The following is a 13776-nucleotide window of genomic DNA, read 5'->3' as shown; positions in this document are numbered from 1 at the left end:
GCATTTCTCTGATGATGAGTGATGTTGAGCATCTTTTCATGTGTTTGTTGGCCATCTGTATGTAGGACAGATATTTTTAACGATTAGAGCTGGTGTGCCACCAGATTTCTTTTTGACATGTTGCGCACCGGTGCTCCTCAGAGGCTCTACCAGTCAGATGCCCACTAGCAGTTTAAGTGCGTCCCTGTCTCCCCGCACCCTTGCCAGCACTGAAGACTGTACGACACTTAAAAAGCCTTTGCCAACCTGGTGAGGAAGAAGCATTTGTTCCTCCCCCTTTTCTTAAATTGTAAGGAAAGAGCATTTTTTAACTGCTGTTTGTTGCTCATTGCTGGGGAGGTCAAAATACACATACTCACACATATGTGCATATACTTGCACACGGACAATTTGCCAGTTTGTGTCCTTTGTCCACTTACCTATCTGGCTGTTTATCATCTTTTATCTCTTGCAGAGTTGTTGAGGTTATTAATCCCTGAGTCACAAATGCTGCATATTTTCTCCAGTTTTTCCTTACTATTGAGAATTTAAAATGACGCCAAAAAGAGGGGAGAAGTCAAGACAAAATTGACAGATTGGAAATGCGCAGGCCATATCCAGAGTTTTGATTTGGTTTTTGGCCCAAATGGTATGTTACGGAGTTTGAATTAATTATTGATGCTTAACATGGGAGGAAAGCCAGCAATTCTGGAAACATCAGAAGCTCTAACACTGTGCCTGCTTTCTCTCAGGGCTGCAGTGGCTCAGTAGATGCTGCCACTTTAGGGGAGGGACGGGCTCTCCAAGTCCCCAGTGTCTCTTCCCACTCATCTCCTCATGTTGAGATCCTGGTATATCTGGTCTCCCTATTTGCATGTTACCCGCTCAGCCTCTGAGGGGTGTGGAGGTGGTGGTTATGACTTTATTATACCCTAGCACAGCGTGTATTTAAGAGTATGGAAATTAAAAGAATACTTAATTTAAAACTGAATATAGAGCATTTTCTCTCCCCCCACCCTTTTTATGAGGAAGTAGAATCCTAGAGATTAATTTGCCATAGGTCAATTCTATGCAAGAATCATGAAATACCATCCACGTGTAGAGCTGACTATAGTTTCATTTGTTTCAAGAACTTATCTAATGTTAGATATCTCAGATATTAGTTTTTAAATATTAATTTTAAATTTTAATGTAAATTTGTGGGTGGGTTAGGAGGGAATCTTGCTGAGGGAACAAGTTAGTAAGTCTGTGTGTATTTAAGTGTGTTTTTAAGATACTCCTGTGCTCATGAGGATTATATTCCCAGAACGTGTTGTCCCTTCATTTATTTAACGCTCATGCAGCAGCGTAGTTTACTTAGCATTAGAACAAGTGAGATTCTGGTCTTGTTCTGTCCAGCATGATAGCCAGTACTCACATGTGGCTCTTGAGCGTTTGAAATGTGCCTATTCCAAATTGAGATGGCCCGTAAGTATAAAATAACGTACTGGATGCTGAGGAGGTACGAAAAAAATGTTAGTAAGTGATGGAATTGGGTCTGGAGATGAATTCTTTGGATTCCCGCTAACCTTCTATTTAAGGAAAATACAAAATGAACACTAAATGAATTCTATTCGTATATGGTTCAAAGATGATTTTCTAAAAGATAAGGGTTTTGTTGCTGTTTTTTAAAAGCACAATTTTTATTTGATGCTACAGAGAAATTTTTCTCATCTCTACTTATGAATGTAAGATTGAGAAAAGCTTAGCTAGAATATACCGAGTATAACCTTACTGTAGGCCATGTGTTATCTAAAAGAAGCTTTAAGGTTTTATGGAATGCTTTCATATCAAGTTCTCACAAAATTTGCACTCAGCAGAGTGAACCAGAAGACCTTCCTCTAGCTTTAGGGCCAAATACTAAAACTGCTCTTAGAAATCTTTGTCAGAGCTTCAGAGTTTCGGGAAAACCAGTTTTTTAAAGAACTAAGAGACCTGGGATGTCACAGAAGTGCTTATTCAACAAAGGAGAACAGAAAAATGAACCTGAAATTTTTTTTATTTGAATCAGCAGATGAAACTGATGGTGAGGAAAGGGAGTAGTGCTTTGTTCCTAGGGATGGAATACAGTTCTCTTTGTTTTTTCCCCTCCCAAGCCCTTGCTTTTCAACCTTGCCTTGCAGATGAGTCCCAATGACTTCCTTCGTGGATTCATTAATGTGTATTGGGAACATATCACGTTCAAGGGACTATGGTAGTTGTGAGAAAGGTAAATGCATAGGAACAAGTGTACAAATAACATATAGGGTAAAAAAAGAGTGTTTTAAGAGAAGCCTAGATATAGGGCTTTGAAAGTTGACAGGAGAAACTGTTTCTCATTGGCAGATCAGGGAAGACCTCCCCACAAAGGCAGCAGGCAAGCTCCTGTGAGCAGAGTACAGGAAGGATTTGAACATTTGGAGAGGGGCAGAGAGGCACGAGCATGTAGGAGAACCATGGGTGGGACATCAGAAGCAAATCCTTCATTGTGGCTGTGTGTTGAGTTCCCAGCAGGGGCTGGAAGGATTTGCCAAAGGCGAATTGCAGAGGGAATTTACACTCCATGTTAGTACTTTAGTTTAGGCTTTGCTCCGTAGGTCATCTGCGTAGGGGAAGAGCGTTTTCAGCACCATCCTTCAGTAAGGTTAATTCATCAGTGGTGTGCAGGATTGATTGAAAGGCTGCTAGGTTGGATGAAGTACTCTGTAAGGAAACCATTATACTGGTTCAGGCAGTTAATGGGGAAACTGAACTGGCCATCTCTGTCTTTAAGAATAGAATTGAATTGAGTTTAGAAGTAAAATCAGGAATGAAATATTATACATGAAAATCCATAATAATACTATCAGCTCACATTTATTGAGTGCCTACTCTGTGCTGAGCTTTGTTGAACTTTTGCCACTTATTATTTCAGTTAATTCTTATAGTCACTTAGGATGTAGATGACGACCCCGAGGCCTGGGGAGGTTAAGTCCCTCACCCAGTCACCCAGTTGGTGAGTGACAGAGCCAGAGGTGACCCTCGGGCAGTCTGAATCCACACTGCGTATTGTTTTGCTGAGGGATTCATTATGGGAATCTTTCAAGTAAACTCCCACCAATGTAGTTGAAACACGTCTCATTTTAGAAAAATGGATTTTAGACAGAATGTCTTTGAGGTTGCAACTACAATATGTATGTAGCTAAGTGAACAAGTAAAACCATTATTTTATAAAAATAATCATGTTTAAAAATGAGGTGAAATTGATGATGCTTTCCTTTGACAGTTTATTCCAAAATTGCTGCGTGTAGTAGTTCTTTAGGTAGAGTGACTGGGATGTGCATAAAGGCTGTAACACAAAGATGACTCTTAGCTTTAAAGAAAACCCATTGAGTTGGCCTGCTGAGATCACTGACAGCTCACCCTTTCCTCAGAGGTGAGGGAGCATGGCTGGCTTAAAAGCTGAAAGAGCATCGACCATTACAGGGTAGGAGGAAGAGGAGATGCTCTTTCTGAAACCCCTCTGGAGGGGAACCAACTGCAGCTGTGAGAGACAGCAACACACCTTTTTTTGTTTTGCTTTTGAACAAATGGAAACTCAGGGAAAACATCTCAAAATTTACTCTCCTAGAAGTGAAAATACTAACTTAATTGACTTGTGGTGCTAGCAAACTTTGAACTGAATATTTGTCTTTGAAGTGAAATTGTGTTGATTATGTAAATGAGCACGGTATATCTGGCACTCAGAGGGGGCAGAGATCAGAGGGCCAGACTTGTCCTGAAAGACCTAAATCTGAGACGTGAGCCTCAGAGGGCCCATGTAAGAGCTTCCTGAGAAAAGAGCAGCCCCCAAAACAGCATTAATATATTCAAGCAAACCAAGGGGTGCACAACCATTTTGCTGAATTATTTGTAGAAGAGGTATTGAGTGCCACTGGACCGAAAAGGGAAAAGCACTAGATTTCTTTTTTCCTCCTGTGTTCAGCAGTCACAGAGATATCTGTGAGAGCAGGAAACACCCGTAGGTGAAGGAGCAGATTCCATGGAAGCAGTTCTCAAGCTTAATGGCCTCAGGAACACTTAAAAATTGTTGAAGAGCCCAAAGAGTTTTTTGTTTATGTGAATTAATTTATTAATTGAAATTTACCATACTATAAATCAAATAGTTTTCAAAATATTTATTAGGTTACAAATAATCACCTAGTGAAAGAAGCCTGTCTGAAAAGGTATCATATACTGTGTGATTCTAACTATGTGCCGCCCTGGAAAAGGCGTAATGACTAAGACAGTAGAAAGATCTGTGGTTACCACTGATCTCACCAGAAGAGTCTCTACATATTGGGAAGCTCTCAAGCTCAAGGTGGCCAAAATACAATTTCCAAGAATTATAATTTTCACACGAAAGCTTGAATTTTATCATTGGCAACAAATTCTGTCAATTGTTTTCCTTGAAGTGACAGGCTCATCTCGTTTTCAAGAAAATGCCTGCCAAGTATCCAAATTGAACAACGTGGTTTGTCAGTAATTCTCTCAAGCAAAGAAAGTGTTTAATGAAAACAGCAGCTTCAACTCACAATTCAGACATTCATACAAATTCACTTTGCTCCAGATGTTCACTGTACTTCTCTATATGCAGCAAGAATGTGTTATACGTACTTCCCATTTCATCACACAGAATATTAAAAAGATGTACTCCAGGGTGGAGATGTAAGAAAATTAATGTTTTTTTCTGTTTCATCCAGGATATCCTTAAGTGAAGCTGGCTTGCTTCCTTGCTTTTTATTTCACTGTGAGTGCATGGTGGTAAAGAATGCAGTGACTTCAGGTACAGTTGGTGTCACTGCCTTGACCTGTGCTAAGATGCCAACAGGTTTACTCAGCATTGTTTCTGCATCATCAGTGAAAATGTCCACCCAGACAAGGGCAAATAGTGTCTTAGGATGATTATGAAATAGTTTTGACTTTATAACCCTCTGGAAGAGCCGTGGTGACCCCCAGGGTCTGCAGGCCACACTTTGAGAACTGGTGGGTCTAAATTATAGTGGTAATAGAAACATTGTAAGAATTGACTATTTCCTGGTCTAACCAAATAGAAGTTTATCATACTTGCATTTTTGGCTCTAGGACTTTATATTCTTACAATGGAAATTCTGTTTTAAAATTAAATATGCATATTGAGAGCCAGGGAACAATAACAGGAAAGTTTAGAAATAACTGAAATTCATAAACTATCATATTTAAAGCTGAATTTCACACCTAAGTACATGGACCTCATTTTTATTTAGGAAATAGTTGCATTGTGCCTTACATAAATAATTTACTCATGTTTTCAAAATATGAGGCTGTATTACTGCCCTACGGTAATTAAATCTTCATTAATCTGAAAGGTTATGTTTTCTTCATTATTTTAATTATTTTGGATAAAAGTCACAGTTTTGCATTTTTATTGAAACTCCCCTCTGGATGAGTGCTTTACCACTCATCATTAGGATGATTTTTTTTAAAGTGCACGTTTGTTGTTCACTGAATCAGTTTCTCTGGAAACTCTGAGGTTGTGCTTTTCAGATGACTTCATAGAACTGTGCTTGAACTTGACTGATTTCCCATGGCTCATCAGGCACACCGAGAAAGATAAATTAAGAATGCTCTGGACACTCTGTGAAGACTTAAGGCGAAGTAGGCAACCAGCATGTATCCTTGAAAAATCTAGACATAGAATTAGACCTATGATTAGATGGAACAGCTACATTGACCTATTCTCACATTGGCCAAAAGAGGGAGACACAAGCTAAGGAATGTGACTTTAATAGTTTAAAATGTTCACTGACATTGTATAGTGCAGAGGTGGGAAACTAAAGCAAGGAAACAGTGGTTTGGGTTTTTGTGTTTACTTGACCAAAATTCTAATACATAAAGTATAACTCTTACTTAACTGCTATAACCATATCCAAACTCAAGGTGAATGTTATGACACTGTCAAAAGTGAAAGTAAGTTGAATTAATGCCAATAATTAATGTCTGTCAATTTGCATTGACAAAGAATCCAGAATTCTGTGTATATGCTGTAGAATTCAAACTTAAAAAAAAAAAAAAAAAAAAAACAACAACTCCTAAAACTAGTTTCAGATTGATTGGGATAAATTATTTAGACACCAAATGTAGTTTGTTTAAAATGGCCAAATATTGTTTTTTCTCCCCTCACAGATACATGCTAAAAGGACAGAAAATTCTTAAATGTCAAATGCTTGTATGTTAATGGCATTGGTGATTCCAGCCTTTTCTCCTTCCTAGCTCAAGAAGCTGGATGTTTAGTACTTGGGAATACATTTCTCTATGTGTTTAAGTGCAAGACACAGTCAAAAGAGATAGGTGGATGTGTAGATAAAACCCTTCATACAGTAAATTACTCCCTATTCATCCAGAACAATAAGAAACTAGGGTGTTCTGACACACTGAATATCTAATTAACTCAGTTACTTGATTTATAGTTTTTTAAATGAGAAAAAAATACACTGAACATTAAAATTACAATACATATAATTTTCTTTGATTCTTGAAGTTGTTTGGAATGCTAAGAGTACATTAAGGCTGTCATTTGTCATACTTATTACCAGAAAAAAATTGATTTATTTTACTTTCTAATGGCTTGGTTGCAAATAAATGAAAGTAAATGATATTTGAGTTTACATGGGTAACTGTTTTTCTCTACATGTATTTTAAGAATTTTTGAAGCTCTTCGATTCAGTTCCTACATATTCCTAGATTCTTATTTGTCTTCCAATGACCGAAACAAATTTACTTTTAGCTTTCTTTTACAAGTTAAAATTTTAATTTTGGGTGAAAACAGGTGCAGTGAAATAAAATGTCATGGAGTGTAAAGGAAATGGAGAATAGAATCCTAAACATGTTCTTCCTGTAGATTTCCAGGTGCTGGTAAGGTCAGGAGTTCACCTTCTGTAACAGAAGCTAGGCAGAGTGGCAGTCCTGTTTAACAAATGATACATATTCACTAAGCAAAGAAAGTAGACCTGCCAGCTCTCAAAAAACAAGAGTAGGCAAATAGCACCACTGAAGGTCAGGCAACCCCCAGTACAATCTGATTGGTCGTTTCAGCCGATCCTCTTACCGCCCCCCATAATTACTAACCCAAAAAAAGGGGACTGTTTTCTCCATTGATTTTTTTTTTTTTTTTCCTTGCCAGGAATCAAGCAGAAGTCCTATTGAGTAATGAAATAGCCTAAAGCAGGCAGCAATATGGGAAACAATGAATTTGATTAGCTAATCAGTCCTGAATAAACCGGGAGGGTATGCTAATATCTGTGATAAATGTAATTGTTGGGTAGTTTTTTCATTAAAACAAGACAGTTTTATCTCACCAAAAGAATGTACAGTCTGACTTTGGACCAGGGCCCCTTGGAAAGGACATTAGTTACTGTTCTCCAGTGTCTTCTCTAATCTACCATTTGCCTAAAATTTCAACCAAACTGAAATAGAAAGTGAAACAGTTGCCTTCTTAAAACTCTCTTCTCTCGCATGGACAATGCACCATCCTTATTTTTTGTCTGCCTTCCTGTTCACTTTTATTTTAGTCCTCTCCTATCTACCTACCTTTGATGGTGGGCTTTTTAAAGACTTAGACTCACGTGAGACTGGTTCTGTCTGTTGGTTTCACCAGTTCCTTGGTGCCGACTTGTCTACACCCCTAGTCCTAAGACCTCACCCGGGCTCTAGGCCTGTCATTCTCCTTCTGGTTTTGAGGTCCCGGACTCCAAACCTGAGAGCGTCCTCTGGTTTCCAGTCAAATCCAAGCTCCTTCTCTCCTAGGCTTGTCATGCCTTATGTGAACAGGCCACCCCCGGTCCTGTGACCTGTCTCCTGCCTCTTGTACCGAGGTCATTGCAGTAGATGGACAGTTTGGCTGTTCTGTTTTTTGTCTGAATGCTTTTTCTGAATTCATTATTTTTTGTCTGTTAGATCAAGCTCATACTTCTCAGTCTGTTGTTAAAAAAGTAGGCCTAGTGTTTTTTTCTTGCCTTCTGTTACTCACCATTACCAATACTTAGCTTTCATAACTTCCATTTCTCCACTGTCCTGGCCCTCCCCCCTGCCCCACCCCTGGCCCCCGGCCCCCATTCATTCCTATCCTCCACCCCATATATCTGTATACTCATCTTAACTATCATGCACTTTCTCACTTCCTCGCATCTTTCCTTATTCTGTTCTCCTGACCTGAGGCACCTTTTATTCATTTCAATGAAGTCAAAATTACTTTTCCTTCTTCCTTTTTTCTTTTTTTGGCTGCGTTGGGTCTTCATTGCTGCGTGTGGGCTTTCTCTTTGTGGCAAGTGGGGGCTCCTCTTCCTTGCAATGCAGTGGCTTCTCTTGTTGCGGAGCACAGGCTGTAGACGCGCAGGTTCAGTAGTTGTGGCGTGCGGGCCCTAGAGCGTGTGGGCTTCAGTAGTTGCAGCGAGTGGGCCTAGTAGTTGGGATGTGCGGGCTCTAGGGTGCTCAGACTTCACTAGTTGTGGTGCATGGGCTCAGTTGCTCCACAGCATGTGGAATCTTCCCAGACCAGGGATCGAACCCATGTCCCCTGCGTCTTAAACATGGTGCCACCAGAGAAGTCCTTTCCTTCTTCCTTGAATCTAACTTTAAAACCTACATTGATTTCTCTTGTTTAGAATTTTACTATATGAATTACCTCTATTTTATAGTTAACTTTTTGGTTGAATTCTTATTTGCCATTTGTTCCTAGTGTGCTAGTCAATCCTCCAGATATTTTAAGGCCCTCAAGGGTGGATCAGGCTCTCATGCTTGTCTTCTGGTAAAGTGCTATTTACTGTGGAACCAGGCAGATAGGAACTGTTGATTACTGGATTTGGAATTTGATGAATCTTACTTACATTTTCCCCCCAAGCCTCTGTCTTTGGAATATTTAAGCCTGGTCTCTCTTTTTTTTCCTCCTAGAAATTCATTTTATAGACAACATTCAACTTTGTGAACCTGAAGAATTTTGATCATTCCAAGTCTTAATGCCACACCACTGCTCCAGTGAATTTATACTACGACTGGTAACAATGGCCAGAAGCCTGAAGAATTAAAATGCCAACACCAAACCTTACCTTAACAGCTCTGGTCTATACCATTCCCTCGCATTTTAATATATTATTTTGTTTTATAACCACTTCTAAATATTCTTGGTTATTTCTTTTCTTTCTTTTTTTTTTTTTTTTAGTTAGAGAGTTTTGTTTTTTTGTTTCCTGTTTACTTTGTGTACAACTACCTGCTTTTTGTGACTCATTTTGATCAAATGCTAGTGAACAGAGCCAGCCCCAGCTGGTAAGGCGCTGTTTGCTGGAGCAGGTGCTGTTGTGCGGAAAGGAAACTCTGTGACTAATTTCAATAGTGGCTTTCCTTCTTCCGGATGCTTGCCATTGAGTTCTTACAAGTCAGTATTTACAGAGTTTTCAGTTTGCAGTAAATATACTGTATGAAAAAATATTAATGCAGGTTAAAAGCGTTTCTTACATCATGAGAATTTTCTAATGTTAGAGAATTTCCTTGGGGCTATTTTTTGATATCAAACCTTCTTGACTTTCCAGCCCTGTGACTTTTTTACTTTTAGTGGAAAGTCCGGGAATCTCCAGACTGGAGAATTATGACGAGGTTCACTGACCACGCACTGTGTTTCAAGACCCTGTTGCACCACAGTGCCGATGCTTCACAGACACGGGCTCTTCAGCAGCATTCCAGAAACAGGAGGGGAGAGAAAGCAGTTTCTTCCCTCTTACTAAAATATTCAGGCAGCTTAAATACCTTAGTGCTTTCTTTTTTAACATGTCCAAGTTTCAGTACTTTCCATTATTTGAACACTTGTGTAGAACACTTTGCTTTGTATTAAACCTCCTTGTCTCCATGTAAAAACTGACCTTTTGTTATGAAGCAGGTATCTCTCTCTCAGATAGCGTGATGATTCACACAGGTGTGAGGATGCCGGGGTGAGGAGTAGGGCAGTGGTGGTTTTTTGATGGTTGTAAGGAAGCTACACCATTTAAAGCTGACTCCAGAGACCTGATAGGGATTTATTAACTGTATCGAACATTCTTTCCTTTGCTTTGCCCCATGTATAGTTATGCCAGATTAGATTTCTAGCAGCTTCAAGTTGTATTAAATGATATTTTGCTTTCTGTAATACTGTTATAAAATAAAGTTTGTTTATTCTCTAAACTTGTCACTTCTCTTTTCATGAAAGTTTAAAAAAATTAACTCGAGTCCTACTTTCAGTGAGAAGTTCCAGTATTTATGGTGGGATGTAGCATTTTTAAAATCTGTTATTCATATCTTTTTTAATTTGATCCTGCTGCCAGCATCACCAATTTCAGATGGCTAAAGCAGTGTCGAATGTTTGTAAATCTTCTGTTTAGCATGGCAGTTCCTACTGCCTGGTTACATAATCCACCTGTTTTTACAAATTCTCCAAGGGATATTTTTGTTTGTTTTCTCTGTGTATTTTTTGTTCCGTTTCAGGAAATATTTTAGCTGCACCATATATGAAACCTGCTCCTCTGCTTTAGTTTTGCTTAAGTGTCCACGGGGCCTTAACGCACCAGGCAGGGTGGGCTCTGCCGCGGGCTGCGTCTGTTGTCTGCTCAGGACGGTTCATTGTGAAGCTTTTGCCCAGGCACATCAGATGAAGTGCTGAATTTTCTTTCAAATGCTAAAAGCATTGTACAGCAAATGACCAACAGGGTATATTCCATTTAAAATGTTCTGTGGAATGGCTTTCCCAAGTTATTTAAAGGGAGCACGTGAAATATAATTTTCACAACTGTCTTCTTTGGGATCGGTTCCCACTGAATTGTCTCTCACCTTATGAAACATCTTTCTCACTGTCTCTAAAATTATTGCAAAAACAGCTCCTCCTCTCTGGGGAAGCCTATCTCAGCAAGCCAAGCGTTAGAAATATGGAACCAAATGTGACTCTGTAGGTATATTTTTCATCAGAAAGCATGTATGTATAACATATTCAAAGCAGAGGTTGATCTTGCCAGCATTTTTTGAGAACCATATCCTTCCGTATTTCTAATGATAATTACAGTGGTAGGAGGTAAGTATGTCTCTGGTAGCTCTGGAAATGCCATGTTCAGTCAGGGCTCAGTTTTAGCAGCTGAGGTGGCAAGGACAGTGTCTGGGGTCACAGAGACGTCTAGAGTATTTGGGTGGGGGGGGGGCTTGGTACCCAAAGAGCGTCTGGGAACAAAGTTGATTATGCCACCTGTGACTAAGGAAGCAAGACCTTGTCTTTCAATATTTTGTATTTCTTGCAGAATAATTCTCAGGATGTTATAGTCTCATTCTGTGAAGTGAGCTTTTAAGACCCCAAGCGATAGAATAAGAAAATAGGTCGACAGGGTTCACTGCGACGAGACGTCCAGGTGCTAATTGTTTTTCTGAAGTCAAAAGCAATATAATGTGGGGGTGATAAGCAATAATTCCTTTTAGCTTTATAGGGTTTATATAAGTGTTTCACATAAGCCTTCCAGCGGCCCTGTGTGGAAAAAGAGCAGTGCATTCTCCACAGGCAACGGGAGGATAAAATTGAGGTTGTTAAAACCCACCAACTCCACCCTTTTTTTTAGTTTTTCGCTCATCAAGGTCATCAGTGAGTTGAAGGGAAAGAACATTGAGGATGTCATTGCCCACTGTAGCTTCTGTTGTCAGTAGCTGCTATTTTCCTTTCTGATGCACACAGCTTTCCTCACTGCATAGACCACAGTTCATGGAGTGGTCCTCACCAGGACTCCGGCAATGAGGTGAACTGCTGCATAGCGACTGCCCAGCATGGACCTCATTGTTTTCCCCTTACTTAGGGAAAAAATTATATGACGTCTGAGGACGTCGTATAATTGTCTGAGAATTCAAAATAATATGAGGATAGGGAGGAGTGAGTTGTGGTTTAGGTAAAACAGGGTTGGCGATCAGTTGATAACTGCTGAAGCCAGGAGGTGGTAAATAGGGATTTGTTATATCATTCCGTTAAAATATTTCATGATAAAAGACTTAAAAAAAGCTATAAAGCTTTATAATTTAAAACAAAAGTCCCGTCTCCATGTATTGTGAGAGAGTACATGGCTCTGGTCAGTTTCCAGCAGAGTCTTACACACTTGCAGCAGAGAACAGAACATGCAAGACAGTGTCACTGCAGAGATAATGAACATATGAACAGTGCTAGACTGTTTTTACAGACATCTATGTGAGCTTGCAGGATCCTTGCCCGCATCTGCTCACGTATTTCCGGGATTAGGCCACGATGGGGAGATGGCCCTGGAAGAGAATACGGTCGCCTGGCAAATCTGAGGTGTCAAACTCCTGACCCTTGGCCACGGGGTCAAAAACACTGACCCACTGTATAGACATGATGCCAAATGAGGTTTATAGTAGCTTCAAGTGGTAGAAAATATTTTGCTTGAAAAGCACTGGCTTTAGACTTCTATAGATAAGCGTGTGAATCCCCTACTCTGAGTAACTGAACCATGTGACTTCAGTGAAGGTACTTAAACATCTATAAAGTGAGGGCAGTAATACATCTCAGTATAGAGGTATTCTCATGGTCAGATGAAGTAAAAATGTATTAAGTGCCTAGTGGAGCTCCTAGCACAATAATGCCCTCCAAAATAGTGATCACTGTGAGTCCTAACAGCACTGTGCGTGAGCTAACCCATCGAAGACAAGTTATGGGAGATACTCCCAGTCTGAACTGTGTTCTTGGGAGGCTTTGCAAAATAGAACTCTGTACCATTATGAACTAGGTTACTTGGGAAGGCTTTGGCTTTGACCTTGTGTGGACCCAGCTTCCCTGTGAGCTGTGCAATGTCAGGAGCCCCTTATGGTTTCCTCATGTGCTGTATGGCTAGTGTAAGAGGCAGCACAGTCCTTCCCGAAGACTGCAGGCTTCCTAACCACAGACTCCTTGATGGCCTTCAAGGGGCTAGGCTTGCCCCCAATATGTGCAAAATCATGGATATACGCATTTTTCCTAGAGGTTAAAAAAACAAAAGATTCCTGTCTTTACATTCTCAAAAAGCATCTTTATTACTTAAATAAAAGTTAGGAATCTCTGCTCTTAAGAATCTGGGTTTTGGAATACGGATTTGAAAATTTTTTTTTAATGGAAAGAATTTCAATCTGGTGTTAATGATAAAAGTTTTTAAATACATATTTCCTCTTTATGTTCTGTCACTCATTTACCAGGGTGAATACCTTTGTGTAAATTCTGATAAACTCGGAGGCCTCTTCTGATGAGCACACTAATTATAAAATCAGAAAGCAAGACTCAAGAGCATTTGTTTGGAAAATTCTAACTTTTTATAAGCAAGTCAGAAAATTGATTTCCAAAATGTGTTTAACAGTTATGAACTCTCATTTCTGAGATACGATTTTGCCAAAGAACTTAAGATTTCAAGGAAAAGTGGGCTTCCCAGGTGGCACAATGGTTAAGAATCCGCCTGCCAATGTAGGAGACATGGGTTTCGATCCCTGCTCCATGAAGATCCCACACGCCGCGGAGCAACTAAGCCTGTGCGCCACAAACTCCTGAGCCTGCACTCTAGAGCCCGCAAGTCACAACTATGGAGCCCATGTGCCACAACTATTGAAGCCTGTGTGCCTAGAGCCTGTGCTCCGCAACAGGAGAAGCCACCACAACAGGAGAAGCCCCCACTTGCCGCAACTAGAGGAAGCCCGCAGAGCAACGAAGACCCAATGCAGCAAATAATTTTTTTTTTTAATTAGAAAAAAAAA

General features: G+C 39.9%; 1 protein-coding gene across 9 annotated transcripts in view; it reads left to right on the top strand.

The window, feature by feature from the left end:
• The window catches only part of EPB41L2 (erythrocyte membrane protein band 4.1 like 2), a 209406-nt gene extending 199235 nt beyond the window's left edge, over nucleotides 1–10171 (top strand). For 5 of the 9 annotated variants that reach the window (XM_057738365.1, XM_057738368.1, XM_057738366.1 and 2 more), the window contains one exon: nucleotides 8944–10170. Coding sequence is in view for 1 of the 9 variants with exons in the window: in XM_057738367.1 (XP_057594350.1) it covers nucleotides 8944–8958 (15 nt within the window). In the remaining 8 variants the exon portion in view is untranslated. Of the gene's footprint in view, nucleotides 1–8943 lie in introns of all 9 variants that reach the window. The other 4 variants (XM_057738367.1, XM_057738374.1, XM_057738371.1 and 1 more) reach the window with 3 other exon arrangements.
• The last annotated feature ends 3605 nt before the right edge of the window (nucleotides 10172–13776 follow it).

This window comes from Hippopotamus amphibius, chromosome 6 (assembly GCF_030028045.1).
Source record: "Hippopotamus amphibius kiboko isolate mHipAmp2 chromosome 6, mHipAmp2.hap2, whole genome shotgun sequence".
Classification (NCBI taxonomy): domain Eukaryota; kingdom Metazoa; phylum Chordata; class Mammalia; order Artiodactyla; family Hippopotamidae; genus Hippopotamus; species Hippopotamus amphibius.
The sequence above is the reverse complement of the archived record's forward strand: the minus strand, read 5'-3'. Positions and strand labels throughout refer to the sequence as shown.